Source organism: Conger conger, chromosome 12 (genome assembly GCF_963514075.1).
Source record: "Conger conger chromosome 12, fConCon1.1, whole genome shotgun sequence".
NCBI classification, from domain to species: domain Eukaryota; kingdom Metazoa; phylum Chordata; class Actinopteri; order Anguilliformes; family Congridae; genus Conger; species Conger conger.
The window spans coordinates 49,281,579-49,308,648 of NC_083771.1; the positions used below are offsets into that span (position 1 = coordinate 49,281,579).

A 27,070-nucleotide genomic window follows, 5' to 3' on the forward strand; every position below is an offset into this window, starting at 1 on the left:
TGCAGTGCAGTGTAATGTAATGATCTCTGGGTAATGTAGTGCAGTGCAGTGTAATGTACTGTAATGATCTCTGTGAAGTGCAGTGTAATGTAATGTAATGATCTCTGGGTAATGTAGTGCAGTGCAGTGTAATGTAATGATCTCTGGGTAATGTAGTGCAGTGCAGTGTAATGTAATGATCTCTGGGTAATGTAGTGCAGTGCAGTGTAATGTAATGATCTCTGGGTAATGTAGTGCAGTGTAATGTAATGATCTCTGGGTAATGTAGTGCAGTGTAATGTAATGATCTCTGGGTAATGTAGTGCAGTGCAGTGTAATGATCTCTGGGTAATGTAGTGCAGTGTAATGTAATGATCTCTGGGTAATGTAGTGCAGTGCAGTGTAATGTAATGATCTCTGGGTAATGTAGTGCAGTGCAGTGTAATGTACTGTAATGATCTCTGTGAAGTGCAGTGTAATGTAATGTAATGATCTCTGGGTAATGTAGTGCAGTGCAGTGTAATGTAATGATCTCTGGGTAATGTAGTGCAGTGCAGTGTAATGTAATGATCTCTGGGTAATGTAGTGCAGTGCAGTGTAATGTAATGATCTCTGGGTAATGTAGTGCAGTGTAATGTAATGATCTCTGGGTAATGTAGTGCAGTGTAATGTAATGATCTCTGGGTAATGTAGTGCAGTGCAGTGTAATGATCTCTGGGTAATGTAGTGCAGTGTAATGTAATGATCTCTGGGTAATGTAGTGCAGTGTAATGTAATGATCCCTGGGTAATGTAGTGCAGTGTAATGGGACTCACAGGGCAGGATGTTCTTGTAGCGGTTCTTGTTCTTGTTCTCTGCGCGCTGGCCCTCCTTGCGGCTGTATAGCAGCTTACACTCCTGCTGCTGCAGCGTCTGCAGGGGGCGGAGACAGGAAGTGATGCGGGAGGAAGGGGCGGGGCCGGCTGCGATAGCCACGCGCGGCGGTTGGGCCCGGCGGCTCTTACCTCGAACTCCTCCCAGAAGCCCTGCTTCACCTTGTCGGTGGCCTCGGCCAGCTTGCTCAGCTCGCGCACACGGCTCTCGATCTCCGCCGCGTTGATGCGCGTGGTGTTCAGCGGCTTTACGGGGGGGGAGAGGGGGGTGAATCCACACGCAGCGACACTCCCAAAAGCATCAAACTGCTAAAGAAAAGCGCCCGGCGGGACACTGACCCGTCCCGCACGACGGTAAGGGTGAGTTTCACCCCACCCCCCATAACTTTTCACCCAAAAAAAAGAAGAAAAGAAGAAAAGACAAAACCTACACTTTGGTCATAACTGCTCTGCATGCATGTTTTGCTCTTTATGGATTTCATGCTTTTCACTTGTTGAGATGCACTTGTGAGCCGCTTTGGATTAAAAACGTCAGTTGAATGACTGAAATGTAAAGTGCATTTCCTGCTTGGGCTCCCTGAGGCTGCACCTGTTTGAGCTGCAGGACCGTCCCCAGCGTCTCCACCATGGGGTTCTTCTTGTAGTGCTCCACCAGGTCGGTCAGCGAGTCGAACTTCTCTCCCCCGCCCACGTCGTACTTCAGATCGTGCTGAGAGGCGGAGAGAGGAGCGCGATTGGTCACCGCCTGGCCCGTCGCCATGACCACGTGACCACGTGACCACGCCCCGCCCCCACAGTCCAGCCCAACCACACGATAAACGCTTCAGGCAGGAAAGTCCCGCATTCCGAACCGCCATTTTACATGACAGGACTCGCACGCTCCCGATAGCGCATTTCAGATCGTAAGAAAAATGTTAGGTTCCAACATTGCTACTTGCTAGGTCAGAGACAAAACTAACTCACCAAGTTTCTTGATTACAGACACTTGACTTTAATTCATCACCCCAAAAAAGTAGTATTGACTTGAGTATTTAACTAATTGTTAGACCCCACCCATCCTGGCGTTGGTTAGACCCCACCCATACTGGCGTTGGTTAGACCCCACCCATCCTGGCGTTGGTTAGACCCCACCCATCCTGGCCTTGATTAGACCCCACCCATACTGGCTCTGGTTAGACCCCACCCATACTGGCTCTGGTTAGACCCCACCCATCCTGGCGTTGGTTAGACCCCACCCATCCTGGCGTTGGTTAGACCCCACCCATCCTGGCCTTGATTAGACCCCACCCATACTGGCTCTGGTTAGACCCCACCCATCCTGGCTCTGGTTAGACCCCACCCATCCTGGCGTTGGTTAGACCCCACCCATCCTGGCGTTGGTTAGACCCCACCCATCCTGGCGTTGGTTAGACCCCACCCATCCTGGCTCTGGTTAGACCCCACCCATCCTGGCGTGGTTACCCTGCCCCGGCGGTACCTGGCAGCGGATCATGACGTGTGTGACCTTGGGCTTGCTGTCGCTGCTGTCGGTCTTGTCGTCGCCGGTGCGCACCGACAGCACGAAGTCGCCGGGGTGGCTCTGGCTCTCGCGCACGAGGAAGCTCCCGCTCTTCCCCTTCTCCGTCAGGAGCTTCTCCGCCTCGCGGCCCGACAGGTGCCCGTGGAACCACCTGGAGGCAGGGGAGCGCGGCTCAGGCGATGCCACAGGGTGACACATGCTAGCCCACGCTAACATACGCTAACACACGCTAGCCTACGCTAGCACACACTAAGACATGCTAACCCATGCTAACATACGCTAGCACACACTAACACATGCTAACCCACGCTAACACATGCTAGCACACACTAACACACGCTAGCACACGCTAGCACACGCTAGCACACGCTAGCCCACGATACCATTATTAATGCTTTTCTTTTAGTAGGTGGTCACATATGCTAGCACAACTGCTTAATTAGAGCAGGGGGCCGCCCCACCTGACCTCACAGAGCAAAAAGGTGCTCCAGGAGCAGGGCAGCCCAGCAGACCCTGTGGGGTCAGGGCTCACCTCTCGGAGGTCGGGTCGGCGCAGTTGAGCGGGTACTTGAGCTCGATGACGTCTCCGTTCTTCTCCTTGAGCTGGCCGTGGTGCTCCATGTAGTACTGCACCAGCTCAGCCAGCGTGGCAAACTTCTCCCCCCCGTACAGGTCGTAGTAGTCGCCCGTGTTCTGGATCTTAATGTGGGTGACTGCGCCATTCCGCCTGCGCGCGGGGAGGAGAGGAGGCGTGAGAAACTGCACAGGCTGCTCTGGGCCCTGCTGCTATGGGCCCTGCTGACACAGGCTGCTCTGGACCCTGCTGACACAGGCTGCTATGGGCCCTGCTGACACAGGCTGCTCTGGGCCCTGCTGACACAGGCTGCTCAGGGCCCTGCTGACACAGGCTGCTATGGGCCCTGCTGACACAGGCTGCTCAGGGCCCTGCTGACACAGGCTGCTCTGGGTCCTGCTGACACAGGCTGCTCAGGGCCCTGCTGACACAGGCTGCTATGGGCCCTGCTGACACAGGCTGCTCTGGGCCCTGCTGCTCTGGGCCCTGCTGACACAGGCTGCTATGGGCCCTGCTGACACAGGCTGCTCTGGACCCTGCTGACACAGGCTGCTCTGGGCCCTGCTGACACAGGCTGCTCTGGGCCCTGCTGACACAGGCTGCTATGGGCCCTGCTGACACAGGCTGCTATGGGCCCTGCTGACACAGGCTGCTCTGGACCCTGCTGACACAGGCTGCTCTGGGCCCCGCTGGCACAAACACTTTCTGTGTCCATCAGTGGACCACCTTAAAAAATGACCCCAAACCTACTGTACTTCTACTAATAACACAAAATAAAGGGTTTTAAACACCCCTCCACCACACACACCCACACCCACTCACAGACACACTCGCTCACTCACTCACAGATAGACACACAGATATCATGCACACACACACACTCACACACTTAGACAGACAGACACACACTCGCTCACTCACTCACAGAGAGACACACGCTCTCAGACAGACGCACACACACACACACTCAGAAAGACAGACAGACAGACAGACACACACGCATGCACACTGGTGTAATAATGCGATGATAAAGATGACCCTTAAACAGTACTGGGCAGGCACACTGTTCCAGGCACACAGTGGGGCTGGGGCTGTGTCAGTGTCGAAGGAACTATACCAGAACTGGACAGTACAAATGACACCACTACAATACCACCCAGCTTAGATTCAGCGCTGGAAACTTTGTTTATCTTTTCAATCTTTTAGTGATTTCTAATAATGTAATAATGTTCACAGCAGAGTTTCCCCCATTTTAACCGGGGTAGAAAATGGCTGCTGCCCCCTCAGGAGGGCTGGGGGAGTTGGAGGAGAGACCAGGAGGTGCAGGGCTGGGGGAGTTGGAGGAGAGACCAGGAGGTGCAGGGCTGGGGGAGTTGGAGGAGAGACCAGGAGGCGCAGGGCTGGGGGAGCTGACCTGACGGACAGGGTGAAGTCCCCCGGGTTGCTCTTGCTGGGTCGGGCCAGGAAGCTGCCGTCCACCCCGCGGGTCAGGAGCAGGTTCTCCGCCTCCACCCCCGTGATGTTGGGGTGGAACCACCTGCAGAACACAAAGAACCCAGATCCTCACCTCAGAACCGCAGAGTGTCTGTGTGAGCGGAGAAGTCCAAACCTGACCTCACACCACACATTACATCACAGCTTTTAGCCCAAGTGGCTTACAGTTGATTAGACTAAGCAGGGTACAACCCCCTCTGAAGCAATGCGAGGTTAAGGCCTTGCTCAAGGGCCTAACAGCTGTGCAGATCTTATCATAGCTACAACAGGGCTTGAACCAACCTTCTGGGTCCCAGTCATGTACTTTAGCCACATGGCTACACTAGGAGAACACAAAACCTGACGTCAGCTGTAATTAGGAGGGGGTTTTCAATGGCAAAAAAGTCCATCCAAAGTGGGAGATCACTGGGCAAATCGATCATGGTTTATTACGCAGTGCAGTTTGACCACCCCTATGTTTCTAATCAAGTTGATTTCAGAGACAAAACCAGGATCTTGCCGGTTAAATTAGTCAATATAAATTAGTGACAATATATTCATAGTTTTTATGTGAAAAACACAAAACTATTCAGCGAAAATGAGACCGATTACATAACAAAACAATATTTAAAACTATTAGTTAGAGAATGTACTGTGAGCACCAAAGAGTAAGACACATGTTTTTGTTCATTTGGTTCTGTACTTTCGAGTTTGAAAGGACACACAGCCTGTCAGGTTTAATTCAAGGGTATTTTCGGACCAACTGTTTACAAACGACAGCACCTTCTGTCTCCCAATTTCAAGGTACTACAAGTATTTGTTTATTGGCTTCATAGATGCGTTTCGTTTGGTATGTGTATTCATTTGTGTCGTTAGTGAATGTAGAAGATGTTGATGCCGAGTCTTGATTCACTGCTGTAACGTTATTGTGACTTGTGAGTGTCAGGGTTAACAGTAATCACTGTGGAGCTATACATGTTAGCTTACTAGTAGTGTACTAGTCTCTAAAGAAAGTAAGGTAGCTTGGTAACTGTCCTTTGGCCAAAACGGTTTGAGGGGAACGATGCTACAGCACCTCTGGTTTCCTGAGAAAGGGGGCCCACGGATGAAAGATCAGGGTGCAGTTCCATCTGTTAACGTTATGCCCAATATTCCTACATATTCTTAACGATAATTCTTACGCATCTCCTGCTAACGGAAGTCCTTTAGCTCGCTCCTGTTCCTGAAAGCCTAATGTCTTGCCTAACCGACAGCTGCAGACAACAAAAACCACTGACATCCAATTGATAAGGAGACATTTTCGATCTAACTCTAAGAACACAAACAAAAGTTGCATTTATCAACAGCCGGAAAATGATCTACATTGGTCGGTGACTCGGTTTAAATTAACTTGGTAAACGCTTACAGGCACCATGTAGACTAACAACTGTAGTACACGCTTGTAGTATGTAGTTACTTAAATGTCCAGATTTTCTTTTTTTTCTCCCGAGAATACAGTTAGTTTATGGCTGCTCGTTAGCCTAATACAAACACCACCGTAGCTAGACTAGCTACTTTGCTAATTGGTCGTTACATCCAGATAAGTGGTTACAAACCGCTCGGAACAATGTGAGCGCTCAGCGCATCGCTAATCATTATGGGCCGAGTTAAACGGCAGGTTTAATTTTGATTCAAATCCTGATCCTCTAAAACTGAGACAGACCGGCGAATCGATGTTATCGTTAGCTAACTGGAATAGCTTATTTTTCTAGCTGAGTGTGTAGCTAACGCTAGCCAAAGCTCGCTAACGTTAAACGCAAAGACATCTGCAGCAATATGTCTGTAGATAGGCAGAGTTGTTTAGGTTGCGCGATGATGACAATCACCGAACCCTGGTAGGCTTGATACGTGTTCCTGTCCCTTAATCATTGCTTACCTGCGAGATGTCATTTTTCAATTTTTATTCTTCAAGGCTAGTTTCCTCGACTCGAGTTCCTTGTTATTAGATACAGAGTTAGCTAGCCGGCTACCAGCTGCGCTGCTCTCCCACCATCTACTCCAAAACAAGGCCTCATAAGGTCGTGACCCCGCTCAAAACGGGTACAGGAATATGTACATTTGTTCAAAAAAATATTATACGAATTAAAATTTCCTAGGCCTCAGCCCCTGAGATTGGCGTCGACGTTAAAACGTCACCAAACATGCGACGGTGGAGAACGCCTTCTGTTGGACATGCGCAGTGCAACCGAATTGCCCCCAAAACCAATCATTTGGCAAAGAAACTACACCGGCGACGCCCAGCAGTTTGGCAAATAACGGGAACTCGGGTTGTATGAAGCTGTCAGACATTTGGCAACGTAGCAAAGACACTACACAAGCTTACTCTAACTGTACACCGAACCTACGATATTAATCGATTCACGTACTATGAAAGATGCTCAACATCTGCACCTTTTTGAAGTCATGCACTTCATAACTTGTTTTCTGTTGACCCCCCCCCCCCCCCCCCCCCCCCAAGTAGGCCGATTACAATGATCATAATTACAAACAGCTTCTATTTTTAAGCATTTTAAACAAACAACCCTAACCCTAAAATATGGTAATAGTCGAGGGAAATGTGTTATTTTCACCCCTTTCCGCTGGGGACTGCTGGTGTTGTCACTGTTGACAGAGTTTTTCTCTACAGCTCTGTGGTCTGCCATCAACTACGTTTGTCTGGCAGCGGCTTCTTCCTTTTTTTATTAACCGTCTTTGTGTAAATAATGTGTTAATTGTCACCTGAGCGACAGTTAACACCTGTCAGTCATCATTTTGCACAGCTGGAAATGGTGGGAACTCAACACAAAAACTGCCATTTCTGTAAAATGGTAAAACATTTATGTTTGTAGATACCATATATAAAAGCTCAGTAGTCGCTTGGCAACAAGCACAGACATGCAACTAATTATACAGGTAGCCTTTAAGTAGGGTACCCCTGCCGTGAACAGCTTGTTTTATTTATTGATTTTCTTTCAATGTTTCCTAACACTGTATATCATGTTGCTAATTTTAATCTCCTCAGATAAATTGTATTCTTATAGCAAATTAAATAAATAAATAAATAAATAATGATCTATTTTACTTTTGATTCTTATATTTCATATTTTTGCTGGGTACTCTGGTTTCCTCCCACAATATTTTGAGTGTTAACATTGTTAAATGAGTATCCTTAACTGCCTAAACCAGTGCTACTCAACTCCAGGTCCTCCAGTGTCTACAGGTATTTGCTCCACCCCATTTAACCAAATATACTACCTTTTTGGTTCAGGAAGTAACTTAATTATTCGTGAAATCAGACGGTGTACTGCCCGTTTGGGACAAATACCCGCAGCCACTGCGGCCGCAAGACCAGGAGTGGAGCAGCCTTCGCCTAAACTGCATTATGTGGTCCCAGAAACAGTGACGCGCAAATAAGTCGATTCACATCAACTTTCACTTGAGTCACTCGTTTGCCAAGCTGGTCGCGTTTTTATTAAGCGCATTTAATAGTTTGTCCCTCGTCGCTCTCCGTTTGTCTTTACGTGGCAGTAACAGGACTGATCCGCGTTTCTTTTCCTCTACCACGGACCAAAACTCCACCTCCGTACGTCGGTGCCTGGAAGCTTTCTGGGCGCTTGGGGTCTGTGCGTCTCCGCTTTGGTTTCCTGTCTGTTGTGTTAAACCAAGAAAGCAGTTGATTAAAATTGTGTACACGCAGGAAGACAACGATGTTTACCCTTTCGGAGATAATTGCCCTTCTAGCCGTCTTCTCCGCCACTGCTTCTGGCTACTTCGTCAGCATAGATGCTCACGCCGAGGAGTGTTTCTTTGAACGGGTCAACTCGGGGACCAAGATGGGCCTGATGTTTGAGGTGGCCGAAGGAGGGTTCCTGGATATCGACGTGGAGGTAAGGCCCGGGGACGGTTATATATCCGTACAACTCCACCGTACTGAACCGCTTTCGCGTCCCATGGATACAGCTGCGCGGTTGACGGACGAAGAAGCGGCGTTATCTAGGCCATGTAGCTAGCGTTAGCCTGCTATCTAATAAGCTAAGCACATAGCAAGGTAATGCTACCCTACTGGCCTCAAGAGGATGGACACAGGCTAACAGTGCTTTACACTAGACACATAAATAAGTAACGACAATGAACGAGGTTTATTAATTCGCTTAATACAGCGTTTGACGTTAGTTAGGATAATGTCCAGGATGGACTGGTAGCTTAGCAGCAGTTAACGGAAGCAGGCAGCAGCTGTGTCTTTATTGCACCATTAAGTATAGCTGGCTTACTTTGGTTACAGTGAAGTTCTGTTTAGTTTCCAGACGTGTGTAGCCAGGAAGCATAGGAAATCTAAGTGGTTCGCTACAGCAGTATTGTAAAGTATTCTACTTTCCGACCTGACAGCCGGTCGTACGCATTTCCGTCTGTGGTCGTCATTCAGGTCTGACTGTAACAGCTGTTTTACCTCTCAGTTAAATAACTCGTCCGCAAAGTGAAAACTGAGTCTGTTGGACAAATGGCAAATAATAATTAATTCCAATTCGTTCTCTCTTTTATATACATGTAAAAACTAGACTTGTTTCCTGAACTGTAAGATACCAAATCTCAATATGAATCTGTGCATATATTTCCATGAATATACTGTTCTATTTGAATGTCGGTTAGCAAGATTGCGGCATGGTTAATGGGTGGTATGACAACCAAAATCTGGGGGTTGTAAAACATTCTGTTCTTTTACTGAATGAATATCCTGTATTTCTTGCCTAACTCCTGGACCGTCACCTGATGCTGTGACCAGTGTATCAACAGTTGTCTCTGATGCTGTGATCGCAGCGTATGAACAGTAGTGCAGTTTGAATTTTACAAAGTAGATGTTCCTTCAGAATGTTGCTCAGAGCTCAGAGCTCATAAAGCCAGCCTCTTGTACAGACTTGTTTCACAGGCATAGAAACAAACCGAGTTTCGTTTTTGGCAGTCAGAGGGTTGTTGGTTCGATCCTCTGCCCGGGCTGTGTCGAAGTGTCCCTGAACAAGACACCTAAGCCCCAAATGCTCCGGACGAGCTGGTTGGTGCCTTGCATGGCAGCCGATCGCCGTTGGTGTGTGAGTGTGTGTGTGAATGAGAAGTATCAATTGTCCAGCGCTTTCGATAAAGGCGCTATATAAATGCCAGCCTTTTACCATTTACCATAAAATTATAAGATCCGCGGGGCCTGAAATCATGAGCAACTGAAATGGGTGTCATGCTTGGAGAGGCTCTCAGACCGCAGACCTGGAGGGCTGCAGTACCTGCTGCCCTGCCATGTTTTTCAATGCATAAGAGCTTTAGTAATCGTTTTGTTTGAAAGGCCCAAAATGGCTGTTGACAGGGAGGCACAGAAATGGTGCAGACAGTGTCTCTCAGCTCCAGGCCTCAGGACCCACGTGCCAGAATGTTTTTTTTGTTGACCTGATTTAATGACTGAACCAATCAAACGACCATAAATGCTGTTGATTAGTTAATTCGGGTGTGTGAGTTCCTGGTAACAAACAAAACCCTTCCGGCAAGTGAGTCCCGAGGACTGGGGTTGAGAAACGCTGACGTAGGAGTCAAATCTGAGACCCAAGAATTTCAGAGGACGTGTTCTTTTGCTGTTGAAGGTGTTTGTTTGTAAGGCGTTTGTTTGTAAGGCGTTTGAAGGTGTTTGTTTGTAAGGCTGTTGAAGGTGTTTGTTTTTAAGGCTGTTGAAGGCTGTTGAAGGCGTTTGTAAGGCGTTTGTAAGGCAAGGCCTTTGAAAGCGTTTGTTTGTAAGGCGTTTGAAGGCGTTTGTTTGTAAGGCGTTTGAAGGCGTTTGTTTGTAAGGCGTTTGAAGGCGTTTGTTTGTAAGGCGTTTGAAGACGTTTGTTTGTAAGGCGTTTGAAGACGTTTGTTTGTAAGGCGTTTGAAGGTGTTTGTTTGTAAGGCGTTTGAAGGTGTTTGTAAGGCGTTTGAAGGTGTTTGTAAGGCTGTTGAAGGTGTTTGTTTGTAAGGCGTTTGAAGGTGTTTGTTTGTAAGGCGTTTGAAGGCGTTTGTTTGTAAGGCGTTTGAAGGCGTTTGTTTGTAAGGCGTTTGAAGGTGTTTGTTTGTAAGGCGTTTGAAGGTGTTTGTTTGTAAGGCGTTTGAAGGTGTTTGTAAGGCGTTTGAAGGTGTTTGTAAGGCTGTTGAAGGTGTTTGTTTGTAAGGCGTTTGAAGGTGTTTGTTTGTAAGGCGTTTGAAGGCGTTTGTTTGTAAGGCGTTTGAAGGCGTTTGTTTGTAAGGCGTTTGAAGGTGTTTGTTTGTAAGGCGTTTGAAGGCGTTTGTTTGTAAGGCGTTTGAAGGCGTTTGTTTGTAAGGCGTTTGAAGGTGTTTGTTTGTAAGGCGTTTGAAGGTGTTTGTTTGTAAGGCTGTTGAATGTGTTTGTTTGTAAGGCTGTTGAAGGTGTTTGTTTGTAAGGCTGTTGAAGGTGTTTGTTTGTAAGGCTGTTGAATGTGTTTGTTTGTAAGGCGTTTGAATGTGTTTGTTTGTACGGTGTTTGTTTGTAAGGCGTTTGAAGCTGTTTGTTTGTTAAATGTTAAATGTATACCTGCAGATCACGGGTCCGGATGGGAAGCAGATCTATAAAGGGGACCGTGAGTCCAGCGGGAAGTACTCTGTGGCTGCACACATGGACGGCATCTACAAGTTCTGCTTCAGCAACAAGATGTCCACGATGACCCCGAAGATCGTCATGTTCACCATCGACATCGGCGAGGCGCCCAAGGGCCAGGACATGGAGACGGAAGGTGTGTGGGGTCACTGGGGGTCAGGGGCTTACAGCTGTCACTCTAATAAAGGGTTATTAAGTGCACATAAAGGAGTGGTTTATTTTGCCCTACTCTGTCTCTCGCTCTCTTGCACTCTCAGTCTCTGTGTCTTGCCCTCCCCTCTCTCTCACTCCTGCCCTCCCCTCTCTCCCTCTCTCTTGCTCTCTCACCCCCCCTCTCTCTCCCTCTCCCCTCTCTCTTTCTCTCTCTCTCTCATCCCCCCCCCCCCCCCCCCTGTTAACACCTCCCCCTCTGATCCTGTTCTCTGATTGGTCCAGGTGGCGGTGACAACTGGGATGGTGGGTATGATGTAAAATGGCCGCCCTGTTGCATTGGGCAGCTGGCCTTGTGCCGTAAGGGCAGCTGCAGCCTAACCCCGGAGTGTGTATGCATACGTATGTGCCCTGGTAGGGGAAATAACATGAGCGGATACTGTTTGTTACTAACACCGGCCCTGATTAAGCTTAGTCCTGGACTACATTGAGTTCTGTATGGAGGATCTAGTGGAGGACGAGGCTGAACGTGTGTGCGGGACGGGCCTGTGGGTGAAATGAGCGATCACTGCCTCTGGGGCGAGAGGCTGAAGGTGAAGTCTCGGCTCCTGCAGGTTCACACCGGTTTGTGATCCAAAATGGCTGCCCTGCCTCAGCCAGGTGGGTCTGGCATTGTGCTGCCCTGCACCTGTGCTGCCCTGCTCCTGTGCAACTCGATGCTGAAAGCTCTTATACCTGCCCTAAGCATGGGATTTAATACATCTTTCAAACAGCTGAGAAGCCAATTATCCACTGATTTTTTGTAAACAATGTAAACAAACGGATGCACTCCACAGCTCACCCGATATTGATGTAAATACCCTCAGTCTGCACTCTAACTTCATACTCACTGTTTCAGCTCAGTGCGCTGGAGCACAGAGCCAAAAGAACAGAAATTGTTCCACTGTCCAAATACTTATGAACTGCAGTGTATATGTGTTCGCCTGTGAGTGTGCAGTGGCATGGGGCTGATCTCTCTCTCTCTCTCTTTCTCTCTCTCTCTCTCTCTCTCTTTCTCTCTCTCTTTCTCTCTCTTGGTACTGACCTGGTATCTCTCTCTCAGCCCACCAGAACAAGCTGGAGGAGATGATAAATGAGCTGGCGGTTGCCATGACGGCGGTCAAACACGAGCAGGAGTACATGGAGGTGCGGGAGAGGATACACAGAGCGAGTAAGAGCCTCCCCGTAGTCCCCAAATCCCACACCCATCCCACCATCCCACCCCACCATCCCACACCCACCCCATCCCACACCCACCCCACCATCCCACACCCATCCCACCATCCCACACCCATCCCACCATCCCACAGTCCCACACACCCATCCCACGGTCCCACACCCATCCCACACCATCTCCTTATAGCGTACCCCCCCCCCCCCCACAGACACAGAAAAGAGCATCTCACCCAGAAATGTGCCAACACGTCTTAGAAGAGGAAATGCAGGCAACACAGGAACACAGATTTGATATGACCTTTTTTGTTTTATTATTATTTATTTATTTACTTTTTGTAATATAATTTTCAACATAAAAATCCTGCGTGTGCCTTTAAACTGCACACGCAGTATTCAGCCTGAAGGTCGGTTTGTGACTTGCGGTTTTGTCTGGGCGGGAATGTTTTGGCTTTGTAGCGCAGAACTGTGCAGAATGTTGTTAATAAGCTCTGGAATGTACTGAATCATGGTCCCTCTGTCTCCGTCTCCTCCAGTCAACGACAACACCAACAGCCGAGTGGTGCTGTGGTCTTTCTTCGAGGCTCTGGTTCTGGTAGCCATGACGCTGGGACAGATCTACTACCTGAAGAGGTTTTTTGAAGTGCGGAGAGTGGTCTAGAACGGCTCCTTCCGCTCCCCCAAAGCGTCTCACCATCAACAGTACCACAACCGTTAGCCGCCACCGTTAGCACACCGCTCCCTGCAGGATGGACGGTCCCTCGTCATCCCCCGCCGAGGAGCCTCCGAAACGCCGTCCGCTGTACTCTCTCACACTTTCACCTTCTGCTTTTCCTGTTTTTTTTCTTTCTTTTTTTTCCTTTTTCTTCGTTTTTTTTTTTGGTCTAATTATTGGCGTAGCTGTTATCATTGTACATTTTTTGCCTTTAAAATGAGAAAAAAACTACTTAATTTGAGGCCACGGTTATTTTAGTTTTTGGGGTTGTCAAGCTTGCGGATACTCGTAATTTATTTAACTTTTACTCTTTTGGGAGGTTTATGTTTATTCAATCCAGTCGGTACAGACTTGAAACGACAGAGTGAGCTCTGTCTGCGTGTAATCCGACGCCCATTGCCCGGCCTCTAGGAGCGGGCGCCGGCCCTGCTGTACATGTGCCTGCGATCGGCAAACTGGGCGTAAAATGTTTTGAAATTAAAATGCCATTTTGTCAATTTCGAGCGTATTTTGATTGCTGGTGATGATTAAAAACTTGCGCACATTTCACCCCAGACGGTAACAGCAGTGCTCGTCCGATATGCCTGATCATCGTGTGTCCGATATGCCTGGTCATCGTGTGTCCGATATGCCTGGTCATCGTGTGTCGATGTTGCCCCCGTGTGTGATGCTGCCCCAGACCTTCCGGGACGGACGTTTTCTCAACTCCAGTGCGTGCAGCTCTGTTCGGGTCGTCCTGGGAATTGTGTCCTTTTTCTGCACATCCGAGGCACATAATTTCGGAATGTTTCTGTTCAGTGGGAGGAAACTTCCTTTTACTAATGGTGGGGTGAGGTCAGGATTCGGGAGGGGACAGATGGTGTTGTGTTTGTTGTAAAATAGTTGCTTGTACTTTTATCGTTTAATTGAATTGAGGGGGTGGGCATTATCTGTTCGCAGGACTATTTTGTACATTTAATTTCCTGGTCATAATAACTATCCATTATCAGGCAAAATGTTTGTCACTTGGGAACTTGAGGCTCTCAAGAGTCCTCCGGACTGAGACGACCGGACCGGACCGGACCGGACCACTGCCATCTGGGAAAATCTGTGCGACACGGGACGGCTCAGGCAACACTGTAAAGCTGAAGTTATAAAGGCGGATTTGTCAGATATGTTTCAGGTTCAGTCAATAATAAACACAACATTCTTAAAAACCTGTGTAAGTGGTTCACTTTTTCTGCGCCTGCCGTTTTAAAAGCGTAATGATTTCATTAATTATGGTGGTATATAAATTGGACATATTGCAGTCCTGACACTGCGTGGAGCTGCTCGTGCTGTTTGACACGCTGGAAAAAAACAAAACATGGCGACGCCATTTCGTGGATTTTTTTATTCGGCTGGTTAAGTGCTAATGGCTCCCCCTTGTGGAGAATCTTCTGAAATCCAGGTCCACGACGTGCTTCGCCTGTTGGTGCGAGTGTTTGTGTGCGTGCTATTCGGTAGAGATTGACCCGTTAATGCGTTTGCGGTTGCAGGCATTAGTCAAAGGCGCCAAATTTAAATATGCGTATGCAGTATGAACCAATACAAAATGTACAACAAATTGCTCCTTAATAAGCCTGAGTGGCAAAAAAAATTATCGTATTTCATATTACGATGACTACAGTTCTGTTTAAATTCTGTTTGCCCTAATTTCCCCCATCAGCGGAATTCATCGGGCTGCTGCTCTCTGCTGGCTGCAGGTGGTATTGCAGGTACTGTGATTTTGATAATCGATTCTGTGGTTTCAACACAGCACTTCACATTGGAACCGTTGTTGCAGCGTTGTTGAGCCTAATGCGCTGTAGGGAAGGAGAACGTATTATAACATTTTGTTAGAACACTGACTTAAATTAGGCTTCTACCTATATGTTCAAAAGCTTGTTTTGAAAGATTGAAAGATTAAAGTTACAATAAGTAAGATTTTTGTGTTAAAACATTGTTACAAGACCATTGTAAATCCCTTCCTTTGTCTGATGGTCCCTCACAAGACTTAAAAAATGAATTTGCATTGATGATAAATGTGTCCTGTTGAGCCATGGTTTAGTATGTCAAGTTATGGATTCTTTGCAGGCTTAACTTTTGCATTGCATCATTACCATTTGGCAGACGCTCTTATCCAGAGCGACGTACTGCAAAGTGCATACCCTTAACCAGGGACGAGTGCGCAGGAAGACCCCAGAGCAGTGGCCTCCAACCCTGGTCCCGGAGAGCTACTGAGTCAGCTGGTTTTTGCTGTTACTCTGCACTTAATTAATCAATTAGAGCAGATGATTACACAGCTAACTCGCCTCACCTGGTTACCTGGGTCTCAACAGGGTGCTGATTTTAAGGTGAAAACAAAAACCAGCAGACCCAGTAGCTCTCCAGGACCAGGGTTGGAGACCACTGCCCAAGAGGGAAGTAAAATTTTACATTACATTACATTACATTATTGGCATTTGGCAGACGCTCTTATCCAGAGCGACGTACAACAAAGTGCATACCCATAACCAGGGATAAGTTCGCTGAAATAGCCTAGAGGTAAGTACAATTTCAACTGCTACCTGTACAACAAAGAAAAGGACAAGGGCCTTTTTTTTTTCTTTTTTTTTTGAACAAACAAACAAACAGAGCAAAAGTGACCAAAGTTAACTATCCAAACACTGCTTACCTAGCCAACTAAAAATACCGATACACAAAGCAAGTCACAGAGACAACAATTAAGGTTCACAGGGAGGTAGGGAGGGATGGGGAGAGGTGCTGCTTGAAGAGGTGCGTCTTCAGCTTGCGCTTGAAGGTGGGGAGAGATTCTATAGTTCTGACCTCAACGGGGAGTTCGTTCCACCACCGTGGAGCCAGAACAGACAGTAGTCGTGAGCGTGAGGTGGAGTTTCTGAGAGGGGGAGGTGCCAAGCGGCCTGTGGAGGCTGAACGAAGAGGTCTGGCAGGGGTGTAGGGTCTGATGATTTTTTGCAAATAAGCTGGGGAAGACCCTTTAACTGCTTGGAAGGCTAGCACCAATGTTTTGAATTTGATACGAGCCATGACAGGCAGCCAGTGGAGGGAAGTAAGCAGGGGGGTGACGTGTGAGTATTTGGGAAGGTTGAAGACCAGACGAGCTGCTGCATTCTGGATGAGTTGGAGGGGTCTGATGGCGGACGCTGGGAGGCCAGCCAAGAGGGAATTGCAGTAGTCCAGGCGGGACAGAACCATCGCTTGGACCAGGAGCTGGGTCGAGTAGAGGGTGAGAAAGGGGCTGATTCTCCGTATGTTGTATAGGAAGAACCTGCAAGACCGGGTCACTGCCGCAATGTTCTCGGAAAGGGACAGTCTGCTGTCCATCACCATGCCGAGGTTCCTTGCACTGGGTGACGGCGTGAGTGTGGTATCCCCGAGAGAAATGGAGAGATCCAGATGGGGAGAGGTATTAGCAGGGATGAATATCATTTCAGTCTTGCCTGGGTTGAGCTTTAGATGGTGGTTGTCCATCCAGCTCTGGATGTCCCTCAGGCAAGCAGAGATACGGGCTGAAACCTGCGTATCAGACGGCGGGAACGAGACGAAGAGTTGGGTATCGTCCGCATAGCAGTGGTAGGATAGCCCATGTGCAGTGATCACAGGGCCAAGAGAGCGAGTGTAGAGAGAAAAAAGAAGTGGGCCAAGGACTGAGCCCTGGGGAACTCCTGTGGCGAGGGGCCGAGGTGTCGATACCGAACCAGCCCAGGCAACCTGGAAGGAGCGACCAGAGAGGTAGGACTCAATCCAGTCCAGGGCTGTGCCACAGATGCCCGTTGCTGACAGGGCAGACAGGAGGATGGAGTGATCCACAGTGTCGAAGGCAGCAGAGAGATCTAGAAGAATGAGGATAGAGGAGAGGGAGGCTGCTCGTGCGGCATGAAGTGACTCACTGACGGAGAGGAGCGCAGTCTCTGTCGAGTGGCCCGATCTGAAGCCAGACTGATGGGGGTCTAGCAGGTTGTTGTTAGAAAAGAAGGAAGAAAGTTGAGTAGAAGCGGCTCGTTCTATAGTTTTAGAAAGGAAAGGAAGAAGAGATACCGGGCGGTAGTTCCACTTGGCCCTGGAGGTACGGAGGGTGTCAGATATCCAAGGACTGGGAGGGGATGTGCGAGGTGGCTTTGAGACAGGGGGACAGAGAGAGTCAAAGGCGGAGGAGAGAGATGAAAGGAGGGTGGCAGATGCAGAGTCAGCGGGGAGTTTGGAGAAGGATTCGAGAGGGGGGAGTGAGGAGGTGACGGTGCTGGCAAAGGAAGAGGGTGAGAGGGAGCGGAGGTTACGGCGGGCTGAGGAAGTGTGGGTGGGAGGAGGGGGAGGAGGATGCGGAGGAAGAGGGAGGGAGAATGAGATGAAGTGGTGATCAGATGTATGCAGAGGGGTAACCATGAAATCGGAGCATGAGCAGTTCCTTACAAAGACAAGGTCTAGGACATTGCCCGCCTTGTGGGTTGGAGGAGAGTGTTGCAGGGAGAGGCCGAAGGAGTGGATTAGCGGTAGGAAGGCAGCAGACTGGGAGGCTTCTAGGTGGATGTTGAAGTCTCCAAGGAGAATCAGTGGGGTGCCATCCTCAGGGAAGGAGCTGAGAAGGGTGTCTAGCTCATCAAGGAAGTTTCCCAGGGGCCCTGGAGGACGGTAGATAACTGCAATGAAAAGGTTAGTAGGGTAGGATACTGCAACAGAATGGAATTCAAAAGCGGATATGGACAGGTCAGAGAGGGGGAGAACAGAAAATTTCCACGAGGGGGAAATTAAAAGACCAGTACCACCGCCACGGCCGGAAGGCCGGGGAGTGTGCGAGACGGAGAAGGAGGATGAGAGGGCAGCGGGAGTGGCGGTGTTGTCAGGTGTGATCCAGGTCTCAGTTAGGGCAAGGAATTGTAGGGACTGGAGGGAGGCATACGCAGGGATGAAGTCAGCCTTCCGAGTGGCAGACTGGCAGTTCCATAGTCCCCCTGTGACAGCAAAGTCCTCACAGGGGGTCAGCGGGGGATAGCTGAGGTTTGAGGGGTTCCGACGCCGTGGAGGCCCACGTCGCAGGGGGGGTCTTCGAGGGAGAGAGCAGACTGGGATGGGGTGAAACATAACATAACAAACTGGGACGGAGCAACGCTAGCGTCGCTCTGACACGCCTATTTAAATGGCCTACAATTGCTCACAAGCAATACCAAATCAAAGCTAATCTACTGATAAATTCCACAGCCATTTAAGTTACTTAAGACAAATGTTCAATCACTCTACAGGTATGCAACCAGTAGAAGTGATTAACAGGTAATAGACAAACAACCTGGCTCAAGCCCTAACCCTTGCTGTTCAAATGAGCAATTTAAAAAAATCAACGTTACCGCGTCTAGAGGGAAACCCGCAGCGATACTAAACACCTGGTCAGAATGATGCACTTACTTTCAAAAATTTCAAGTGCTAAGGCTACAATAAGAGAAGGACAGGGCCTAGTTGATCAATCTGAATTGATTATATCTCAAAACCATTGTTATACAGCACAATGTGATAGAATGATTTATACTACATAAGAATAAACAGCTTACATAGCCAAACGAATGAAGCAAAAAATACCATCCAAGCCAAACAAAGACCATCCATTGGTCAGCTGCCATTTTATAAAAACAGAAAAGGTCCATAGCTGATACACCTGCTGTATGTTTCAACAAAACAAATCATTTTTTAAAACTAGCAATGTTTGAAGTCATAGGCTTATTCTGTAAATGAATCACCGGTCCGACACCTGACGCTATCGTTATCTCAGAGAGCTCTGCTTTATGTCCGGGGGCGATGGACTCTCTCCCCTCTATACATACTCATGTATGTATTCTTGCTGAAACTGAAAAAACAAGCACACCACTGATCTTTGAGTCTCCCGGGTGATACACTCTGTCACTGGAGGAAGTCGGAGCATTCTGGGAGCGGCTCTATTTAACGTCATTCAGCTCTCAGTGTAGGTTCCACACACACACACACACACACACACACACACACACGCACACACTGGTGATTGGCTGATTAGATAATGGCATCAGTAAGTGGGTGTACAGGTGTTCCTGGGAAAGTGCCGAGTCCGTGTGTGCGTGTGTGCGCCTGTGCTATTGCTGTACCTGCAGATTACTGGCACTTTAATTGGCTGTAATGAGCTTTGGAGGACAGAGTTTATTATTACATATCATCACCGTTGTTGTGATTACAGATTCCTGCAGTGTCTGCCTGTTTGGTGGTGTGGAGAGGTCTGTGGTGACTGCTCTGATACTGAGAAGTGAGCCATACATCCCATCCTCATCATCATCCATCATCATCATCCATCATCATCATCCATCATCATCATCCATCATCCATCATCCATCATCCATCATCATCATCCATCATCCATCATCATCATCCATCATCCATCATCACCCATCATCATCCATCATCATCCATCATCATCCATCATCATCCATCATCATCCATCATCATCATCATCATCATCATCCATCATCCATGATCCATCATCATCATCATCATCATCATCATCCATCATCCATGATCCATCATCATCATCCATGATCCATGATCCATGATCCATGATCCATCATCACCCGTCACCCGTCACCCGTCACCCGTCACCCGTCATCCAGTCCAAACATTCCATATCAGTATCAACATATGGGCTTGAACTAAACAAACTAAGTCACACCCCCCTGCTTCAACTAATGGAGACAGGTGAGTGCGGAGACTACAGACAGGTTAGTGAGGAGACTACAGACAGGTGAGTGCGGAGACTACAGACAGGTGAGTGCGGAGACTACAGACAGGTGAGTGCGGAGACTACAGACAGGTGAGTGCGGAGACTACAGACAGGTGAGTAAGGAGACTACAGACAGGTTAGTGAGGAGACTACAGACAGGTGAGTAAGGAGACTACAGACAGGTTAGTGAGGAGACTACAGACAGGTTAGTGAGGAGACTACAGACAGGTGAGTAAGGAGACTACAGACAGGTTAGTGAGGAGACTACAGACAGGTTAGTGAGGAGACTACAGACAGGTGAGTAAGGAGACTACAGACAGGTTAGTGAGGAGACTACAGACAGGTTAGTGAGGAGACTACAGACAGGTTAGTGAGGAGACTACAGACAGGTGAGTGAGGAGACAGATCATAAAACACTGCCTCACAGAGCGATAAAGCCCCGTTGTACTGGCTGCTCTCTATGCAGCCATTAGTTATTAAATATTATGTGTTATAAATGTGTCTTTATCTCAAGGACAACAGGCAGATAAGCCCCAGTCACAGTGATGTTGTGCTCATGAGGAACTGTGCCCTTTCCAGAATGCTCCCAGACTTCCTCCATCGACAGAATCAGCCACTCGGGTGCTTTTTCCACACATCTTTCAGCCCTGTTGTTTAGAAGTGCATTATGGCCCTGGGCCCATAGAGGGGGCTGTTTGATCTTCTCAGGACCCATCATGTGCCGGACACCACATCACATCATTCATACTGTATATCTGACAGGTTCATATCATTTCCCACACAGAGCTTCGTTTGTCTTCTCTCCTCTGAGATATTCTTCTGATGCCTACCTCTGCTGGTTCATGCACTGAATTGTATCCTAGATCCTGGCTTTTGCACTGGGATGTGTTGTCTGTACTGAGCACTGCTATTGGCTCCGGCCCTGTTCCTTCCCTAAACCTGACTGTGTGCAGTTAATGTATGTAATTCACTCCAAAAAAAGAGCATCTCCTAAATCCATCAACACAAAGGAATAGAGAAGAACAAAATCTGAAAAATATTCAAGCAAATTATTTATTAAATCCAATCGATTAATCACTGCAATACATCACCATGCATAGTCCAGGTCGTTCCCATTTCATGTTTTGTGGGAACTGGAATTGCGCAATCACAGATGTGTGGCATTGAGCTGAGGGCACGTCCCTTGCATATCTCTGGAGCGACTGATGAGGAGATATTATACCAAATTACTCATCAAATGGCTTTATGACAGCCAATAAACTTTATTATTATAGGGTGTGATCGATTTAGTGCGAGTATTCCATCATGTGTGTGTGTGCCTGTGTCCCTGTGTGTGTGTGTGTGTGCGTGTGTGTGTGTGTGTGTGTGCGTGTGTGTGCATGTGCGAGTGTGTGTGTATGCATGCATGTGTACGAGCGTGTGTATCTGCATGTTTCAGTGGAAGTCAGCATTGAGTAAATAAAGTGAATCAGCTCTGTCTCCAGCGTGTTGGTGCTTTTGGCAGATGCCAGGCATTCAGTCCCTAATGGACCCTATGGCCGAGCAGCCTGGGCCTCTATCCCTCAGAGACTTCAGCCTGCTGGTTTAAGCCACGTTGAGGTTATGCCACCTCCGACTACACCGGTTTTTTTGGACATTGATGCCAACAATACTAGCTGTTGGTGGATACCAGTTCATATCATCAGCATATTTACTAAAACCGGATGCATGACAGACTGTATTGAAAGGCTATATTTACACAGATTCAGGGTTAAAATTGTTGTTCGAGTGACAAGCTTTGCAAGTGGACCAAAAATAAGAGTAAATATGATGTCTGCTTCAAACCTGTCTTCTCAGCATTCTGTAGATCAGGTTGATGTTTTATTGTTCTGTTCCTGTGTTTGAATGTCTTATGTTTCTGTTCCTGTGTTTGAATGTCTTATGGTTCTGTTCCTGTGTTTGAATGTCTTATGGTTCTGTTCCTGTGTTTGAATGTCTTATGGTTCTGTTCCTGTGTTTGAATGTTTTTTGGTTCTGTTCCTGTGTTTGAATGTCTTATGGTTCTGTTCCTGTGTTTGAATGTCTTATGGTTCTGTTCCTGTGTTTGAATGTCTTATGGTTCTGTTCCTGTGTTTGAATGTTTTTTGGTTCTGTTCCTGTGTTTGAATGTTTTACGGCTCTGTTCCTGTGTTTGAAAATGTTTTATGGTTTTGTTCCTATCTTTGAAAATGTTTTATGGTTCTGTTCCCGTGTTTGAAAATGTTTTATGGTTTGGCTCCTGTGTTTGAAAATGTTTTATGGTTCTGTTGAAGAGAATCTGCTGAAGGCACTGAGATTAGACATTTTATCCTCAGGAGGATATGCTGTCAGTCTGGACTTCCTGTATATTTCTGTTGTTTTTTTATTAACTTAACCTTTCCTCCTAAACGGGGAAGACCCAGTCACCTGCATGCAGTGAAGCTGATCCCACGCTCCGCTGTCTACCCGGGAAACATCTGGATGAAATGAGGAGAGTGGGAAACACAGCTGGCAGTGTGTGGCATGGGAGTGCCCACCCAGAGCCCGGACCTGACCCCACATACAACCTGGCCAGGTCATTGCATCTTCTGGGAGGTAGACCTAAATTTATGTCCGTGATCTGAGGTCAAATTCAGTCAATAACATTTATCGATATGAATTGCATTATGCTACATGTTTCTGTGTCTTGTTGGCCATTACACATCCTGGCGTGATGCAGAATACTCAAAATTCCCCTGCATATGTCACAGCTCAGTGACGCAGTAAACCGGCTTCCTGTAAAATGTGTGTGTAGAGCAGGCACCCTTTGATCCCGCAGGAATAGGTGAGGGAAGGCGAGGAGGAGGAGGAGGAGGAGGAAGAGGAAGAGGAGTGAAATCTGTTCCCACAGGCCGTGTGTACGAGCTCAGATCGTTTGCACTCTAGCTGTACACCTTCAGCACACAATCAAACACTGACGTTCAGAAGTAAGAGGGTGAGTGTGGCTCTTCCCGCCTTGAGGGCTGCTGTCCCATGAGAAATGCCACCAGCTCAAGCTCGGTTTTGAAACAGCTGGTAGCTGCTTTGATCAGTTAGACCAGCCCACGCGATGTGTGTTTGGAGATAGGCGGTATTATTTTGGATATTTTAAGCTGGTCAAGTTGGTGCAGCCCAGACAGCCGGCAGCCTGCTATGAGCACGTTTGACCCCTCCCCCCCCCCCAGCCATTCCAGCCAAAATGTTCTCAGACCGAGGTTTAGCAATCCTGACTGCAACATGTTGATCTTTGCCTGTGCTTTGCCTCTCATCTGATAAGACGCTTGTATAAGTTATAAGAAAATAAATGTGCCCTTCATCCGTTTTTCAGAAAAAATAAAATTGTTTCAAGTTGTGGTACCTATACTGAGTGTTGCAGATTGCCTGGGAATATCCCGGCATGTTTTTCCTAGTTTATTTTACAGTAATACATTTTTCTTTCCTGGTCAGTTGATCATTAATGACAGAATTTACTTTGGTAAACATTCACCGACACACACACCACCCCCCCCCCCCCCCCCCCCCCCCACACACACACACACACACACACACACACACACACACACAGTGTGTAAGGTGCTGTGGCTCTAAAACACTGGTTCAGTACTCGGTGTTCATACCTGCGGTGGACAGCTCCATAGTGCTCTTCTGTGTGGCAGGAGACAGGAGACATGGATCGGGAATATTTTGGATTGTTCTGGGCCAGGAGCACAGTGGAGAGCAATTCCACCACCTATGCCATCAGCAATCCCGCAGACATCTCCGTGATCGTCATCTACTTTCTGGTGGTCCTGGGGGTGGGAATATGGGTGAGTCGTGCCAGTGTGTGAAACAGTCAGTGTTACAGACACCCCCTGTTATGATGGCTTAGAAATAGTTGTCTTTGATTACGTGACATTACCTGGTGTTGTTGTTGCATTGATGAGCATTACTGAATGCACGCGTATGACCCTCATTAACATTTCAGGATGTTTTTAGTTCCTGGGGTTTCACAAGGTCTGCTGCACTGCTGGGAGTGTGAATGACAAACCTGTAGAAATAGGTTATGTTGTGCATCTATATAGGAAACTTTGACATTGGTCAAAAAGGTCAGAGGAGAAGTAATTTTGCTGTAAAACTCTTGGTGTGGATTGGCTATAAATGACTGAGCACTGGTTAGGTGGAGAAATACTTGGCTAAATAGAAGTGGTTTGGTCGAAGTCTAGACCGAATAACCTCTGCAGATGTGCATGTCTCTGGGGAGGTGTTCTCTGCATCATTCGTGGTCCTGCTTCTTTCAAGATGATGCTCAGATTCTATTCATTTTTTAAATAAAAAATAATACTATCAACCAATATATTTCAAGACTTTTATCCTGAAGAACTGGGCCAACCTCCTGGGCTAATATAAAAATGATCCAATTTTCTTTATACAGTACAGTAAGGTTCAAGAGGGGAAAAGTAAGGTTTCACGGCTGGCAGGTGGGACCATTCTGTATCTGGGTCAACCCTCTTCACTTTGTGTGCTTTCATCCAAAAGAATGCATTATGAATGAGAACAAAGGCAGTTTAATCTGATACAGAGTACAAAGGTATTTGTATGACCACATTATTGTGTGTGTGGAAGACAACGTACACTTAACAGATAAGACTTTTAAGCAATCACATGCGTGCTTGTGTCAGTTTTTTTGTCACTGTTTGTGAGATTTTGAGATATTGAGAGTGCAGTAAAAGTACTCTTACAGAGCTCAATAGGGACCATAATGTTATTACCAACCAGTATGTTTCTCATGAATGTTCTTTATTCCATCGGCTGGTCATAGTTCTGTCAGACTACACAAGCTTTTTTCCCAGTCACCACAAAAGACCCTACATTGTTTTGAGTGCTGATTGGTCCTGGATTACTTCACCCTTCAGTGTTTTGAGTGCTGATTGGTCTTGGTGGCTCCTGTCCATTTGGTGGAAAATCCAAGTTCAGAAAGTAAAATGTTAAACAAAATAACCTCTCTCTTCCTGTTCCTTTCTGTTCCAAGCACTGTGACAGTTCAGTGAAATAGCATCAGAGTCCCTTATGTTTCACCCCCTAATGTAAACCCGATCACTGAACGGAACCGCATCATTTCTCAGGGTGAATAATTATCCTCATATCCTTATTTGCTGTGGTTTGGCAGCCACAGAATTATTGTTTCAAGGGTCAATGTCAGACTGAGAAGGAACAAATAATGCGCATTACTTCTGAAAACCACGGTAACGCAACTATTCTACGATGACACAATATCCCATAATGCCCTTTTAATCCCTCCCATTTTACGCTCACCTCCCCTCTGCTGAGATGGCTCCTCCTTCTGTGTTTGACAGGCGATGCTGAGCACCAATCGGGGGACGGTGGGAGGGTTCTTCTTGGCAGGACGCAGCATGGTGTGGTGGCCGGTGAGTGGGCGTGGCTCAGAGGGAGATGGGGGGGGGGGGGGGGGGGGTACATATGGGTTATGCAGAACCTCAGTCAAGCTTTGCACCTGATTCTCAATCAAGCATTAAATTAGAGAGCGAGAGAGCGAGAGACAGAGTAGGGCAAAATAAACCATTCCTTTATTTGCACTTAATAACCCTTTATTAGAGTGAGAGCTGTAAGCCCCTGACCCCCAGTGACCCCACACACCTTCCGTCTCCATGTCCTGGCCCTTGGGCGCCTCGCCGATGTCGATGGTGAACATGACGATCTTGGGGGTCATCATGGATAGAGCAGCTATGAACCCATGACGGCACAACCAGTAAAACCAGTGAGAAATGTGGTAGTGGGAGAGCCGGCTCATCTTCACAGTACAGCAATGCCGAGCGTTTCAGGCTTTCAGACTGCTGTCTCACTTGGCAGCAATTCCTGTACACTGCTAGGAGAAAATCTGAACTGATGGAGCACATTATGAGCCCTGTATTATTAGCACAAATTGAACATGAATATGAACACGGATATGAACACGGATGTGAACATGGATATGAACACGGGTATGAATGTCACTGGGCTCGCTCTGTGCTATTGATGCTCTGCAGATCGGCGCCTCCCTCTTCGCCAGTAACATCGGCAGCGGCCATTTTGTGGGGCTGGCTGGGACTGGAGCAGCGTCTGGGATCGCCATCGGGGGGTTCGAGTGGAACGTGAGTGACATCACAACATTAATAACACGGTACACCCACGCTATTGGCACGCAGTGTGTCCCGACCTTTTCTTATTATCATTCATCATCATCATCGCCATCATCATCATCGTGTTTTTCTTCTGGCGAGGGGGCCTGTGGCAGGAACTCTGTGGTGCAGACGGACGGGAGTGGGACTGAGACGTGTGTGACTTTACATAAACCTGCTGTTTGTGTTTCAGGCCCTGGTGGTGGTGGTGATCCTGGGATGGCTCTTTGTGCCCATCTACATTAAAGCGGGGGTGAGTGTGTGTCCATGCACTGCAGAAAACAAGGCGGTCTCAACAAGTGCCTTAGTCTTAAAATCTCATTTCTATTACTTGTTTGCTAAATGAGACAAAAAAAAATGCCAGTTAGGTGAGAAGGTTTGACTCATTTCAGGATTTGCCAATGGGGTGAAAATTTCACTTGTCAAGCAAACAGGAACTTAAAACAAGCTTGTGTTTTCGACTTCAGAGAACCTATCTGTATTTGCATTTCTGTCTATATCTGAAATTGTTTTTGTTTTGCTATTGTTTTTACTGGCTGGCAGGCCACAGCTTTTGTTGTAGGAGGAGCCAATAGTTTGCACCCTGCTTAGGGTATAATTACTGGCACACCTCAACTCACTTCAGTGTGCATTAGTGTTCTGCAGTGGGTTGGTAGCATTTACTGTATTCAGTGTCAGTGTTATTTAAGCAGCTATGTAGCGCACCAGCGGCAGCTGGGTGCGGCAGCCTCGGCTACTTGCCTCAGCATACGAAGTCGCAGGCGTACAAAGTCGGGGGTGTCTATCTACGGGTGTCCATCGAGGCTGTCTGAGAGCCTTGATGAGTGTTTTGGAATGACTTGCCTACCACTGTCAGGACAGCAGAATCCCTCCCCCTATTTCGACGCAGACTCAAAACACACCTTTTCAAACTCTACCTTAGTTCTCCCTCCTGATTTTTCGCACCCCCCCTTTCTGATACCCCTATCCTTGTCTAACCCCCCCCCCCCCATGTCCCTTCCCAGATTGTGAC

General features: G+C 47.6%; 3 protein-coding genes across 4 annotated transcripts in view; 2 read left to right on the top strand and 1 right to left on the bottom strand.

Annotated features, from left to right (window-relative positions):
• ptpn11a (protein tyrosine phosphatase non-receptor type 11a) overlaps positions 1-6,598 on the bottom strand; it is a 15,335-nt gene extending 8,737 nt beyond the window's left edge. The window contains exons 1-7 of the mRNA XM_061262503.1: positions 6,333-6,598; positions 4,359-4,481; positions 2,903-3,097; positions 2,329-2,521; positions 1,441-1,560; positions 984-1,097; positions 795-891 (exon numbers count right to left, since the gene is read on the bottom strand). Of these exons, the coding sequence (XP_061118487.1) occupies positions 795-891; positions 984-1,097; positions 1,441-1,560; positions 2,329-2,521; positions 2,903-3,097; positions 4,359-4,481; positions 6,333-6,346 (856 nt within the window). The 5' untranslated portion in view covers positions 6,347-6,598. The remainder of the gene's footprint in view (positions 1-794; positions 892-983; positions 1,098-1,440; positions 1,561-2,328; positions 2,522-2,902; positions 3,098-4,358; positions 4,482-6,332) is intronic.
• Positions 6,599-7,770: 1,172 nt separating this feature from the next.
• tmed2 (transmembrane p24 trafficking protein 2) lies at positions 7,771-14,333 on the top strand. Of its 2 annotated transcripts, XM_061262773.1 has the most exons (5): positions 7,771-8,322; positions 11,004-11,196; positions 11,496-11,516; positions 12,313-12,420; positions 12,959-14,333. In XM_061262773.1, the coding sequence occupies exons 1-5, from the start codon at positions 8,143-8,145 to the stop codon at positions 13,081-13,083; spliced, it is 627 nt and encodes a 208-aa protein (XP_061118757.1). In that variant the 5' UTR covers positions 7,771-8,142; the 3' UTR covers positions 13,084-14,333. The 2 variants fall into 2 exon arrangements, with proteins under 2 accessions (XP_061118757.1, XP_061118758.1); XM_061262774.1 differs by lacking the exon at positions 11,496-11,516 and having other exon boundaries at positions 7,779-8,322.
• Positions 14,334-20,665: 6,332 nt separating this feature from the next.
• The window catches only part of slc5a1 (solute carrier family 5 member 1), a 23,642-nt gene continuing 17,237 nt past the window's right edge, over positions 20,666-27,070 (top strand). Inside the window, exons 1-5 of the mRNA XM_061262504.1 lie at positions 20,666-20,742; positions 22,309-22,480; positions 25,237-25,308; positions 25,927-26,031; positions 26,252-26,311. Of these exons, the coding sequence (XP_061118488.1) occupies positions 22,409-22,480; positions 25,237-25,308; positions 25,927-26,031; positions 26,252-26,311 (309 nt within the window). The 5' untranslated portion in view covers positions 20,666-20,742; positions 22,309-22,408. The remainder of the gene's footprint in view (positions 20,743-22,308; positions 22,481-25,236; positions 25,309-25,926; positions 26,032-26,251; positions 26,312-27,070) is intronic.

What these genes read in the sequence shown, in the direction of transcription:
- tmed2 (XM_061262773.1), top strand. Translation starts at nt 8,143, where the DNA reads ATGTTTACCCTTTCGGAGATAATTGCCCTTCTAGCCGTCTTCTCCGCC. An exon ending in TCCTGGATATCGACGTGGAG is followed by an intron (nt 8,323 to 11,003) that starts GTAAGGCCCGGG and finishes GTATACCTGCAG; the next exon opens with ATCACGGGTCCGGATGGGAA. An exon ending in GGAGAGGATACACAGAGCGA is followed by an intron (nt 12,421 to 12,958) that starts GTAAGAGCCTCC and finishes CGTCTCCTCCAG; the next exon opens with TCAACGACAACACCAACAGC.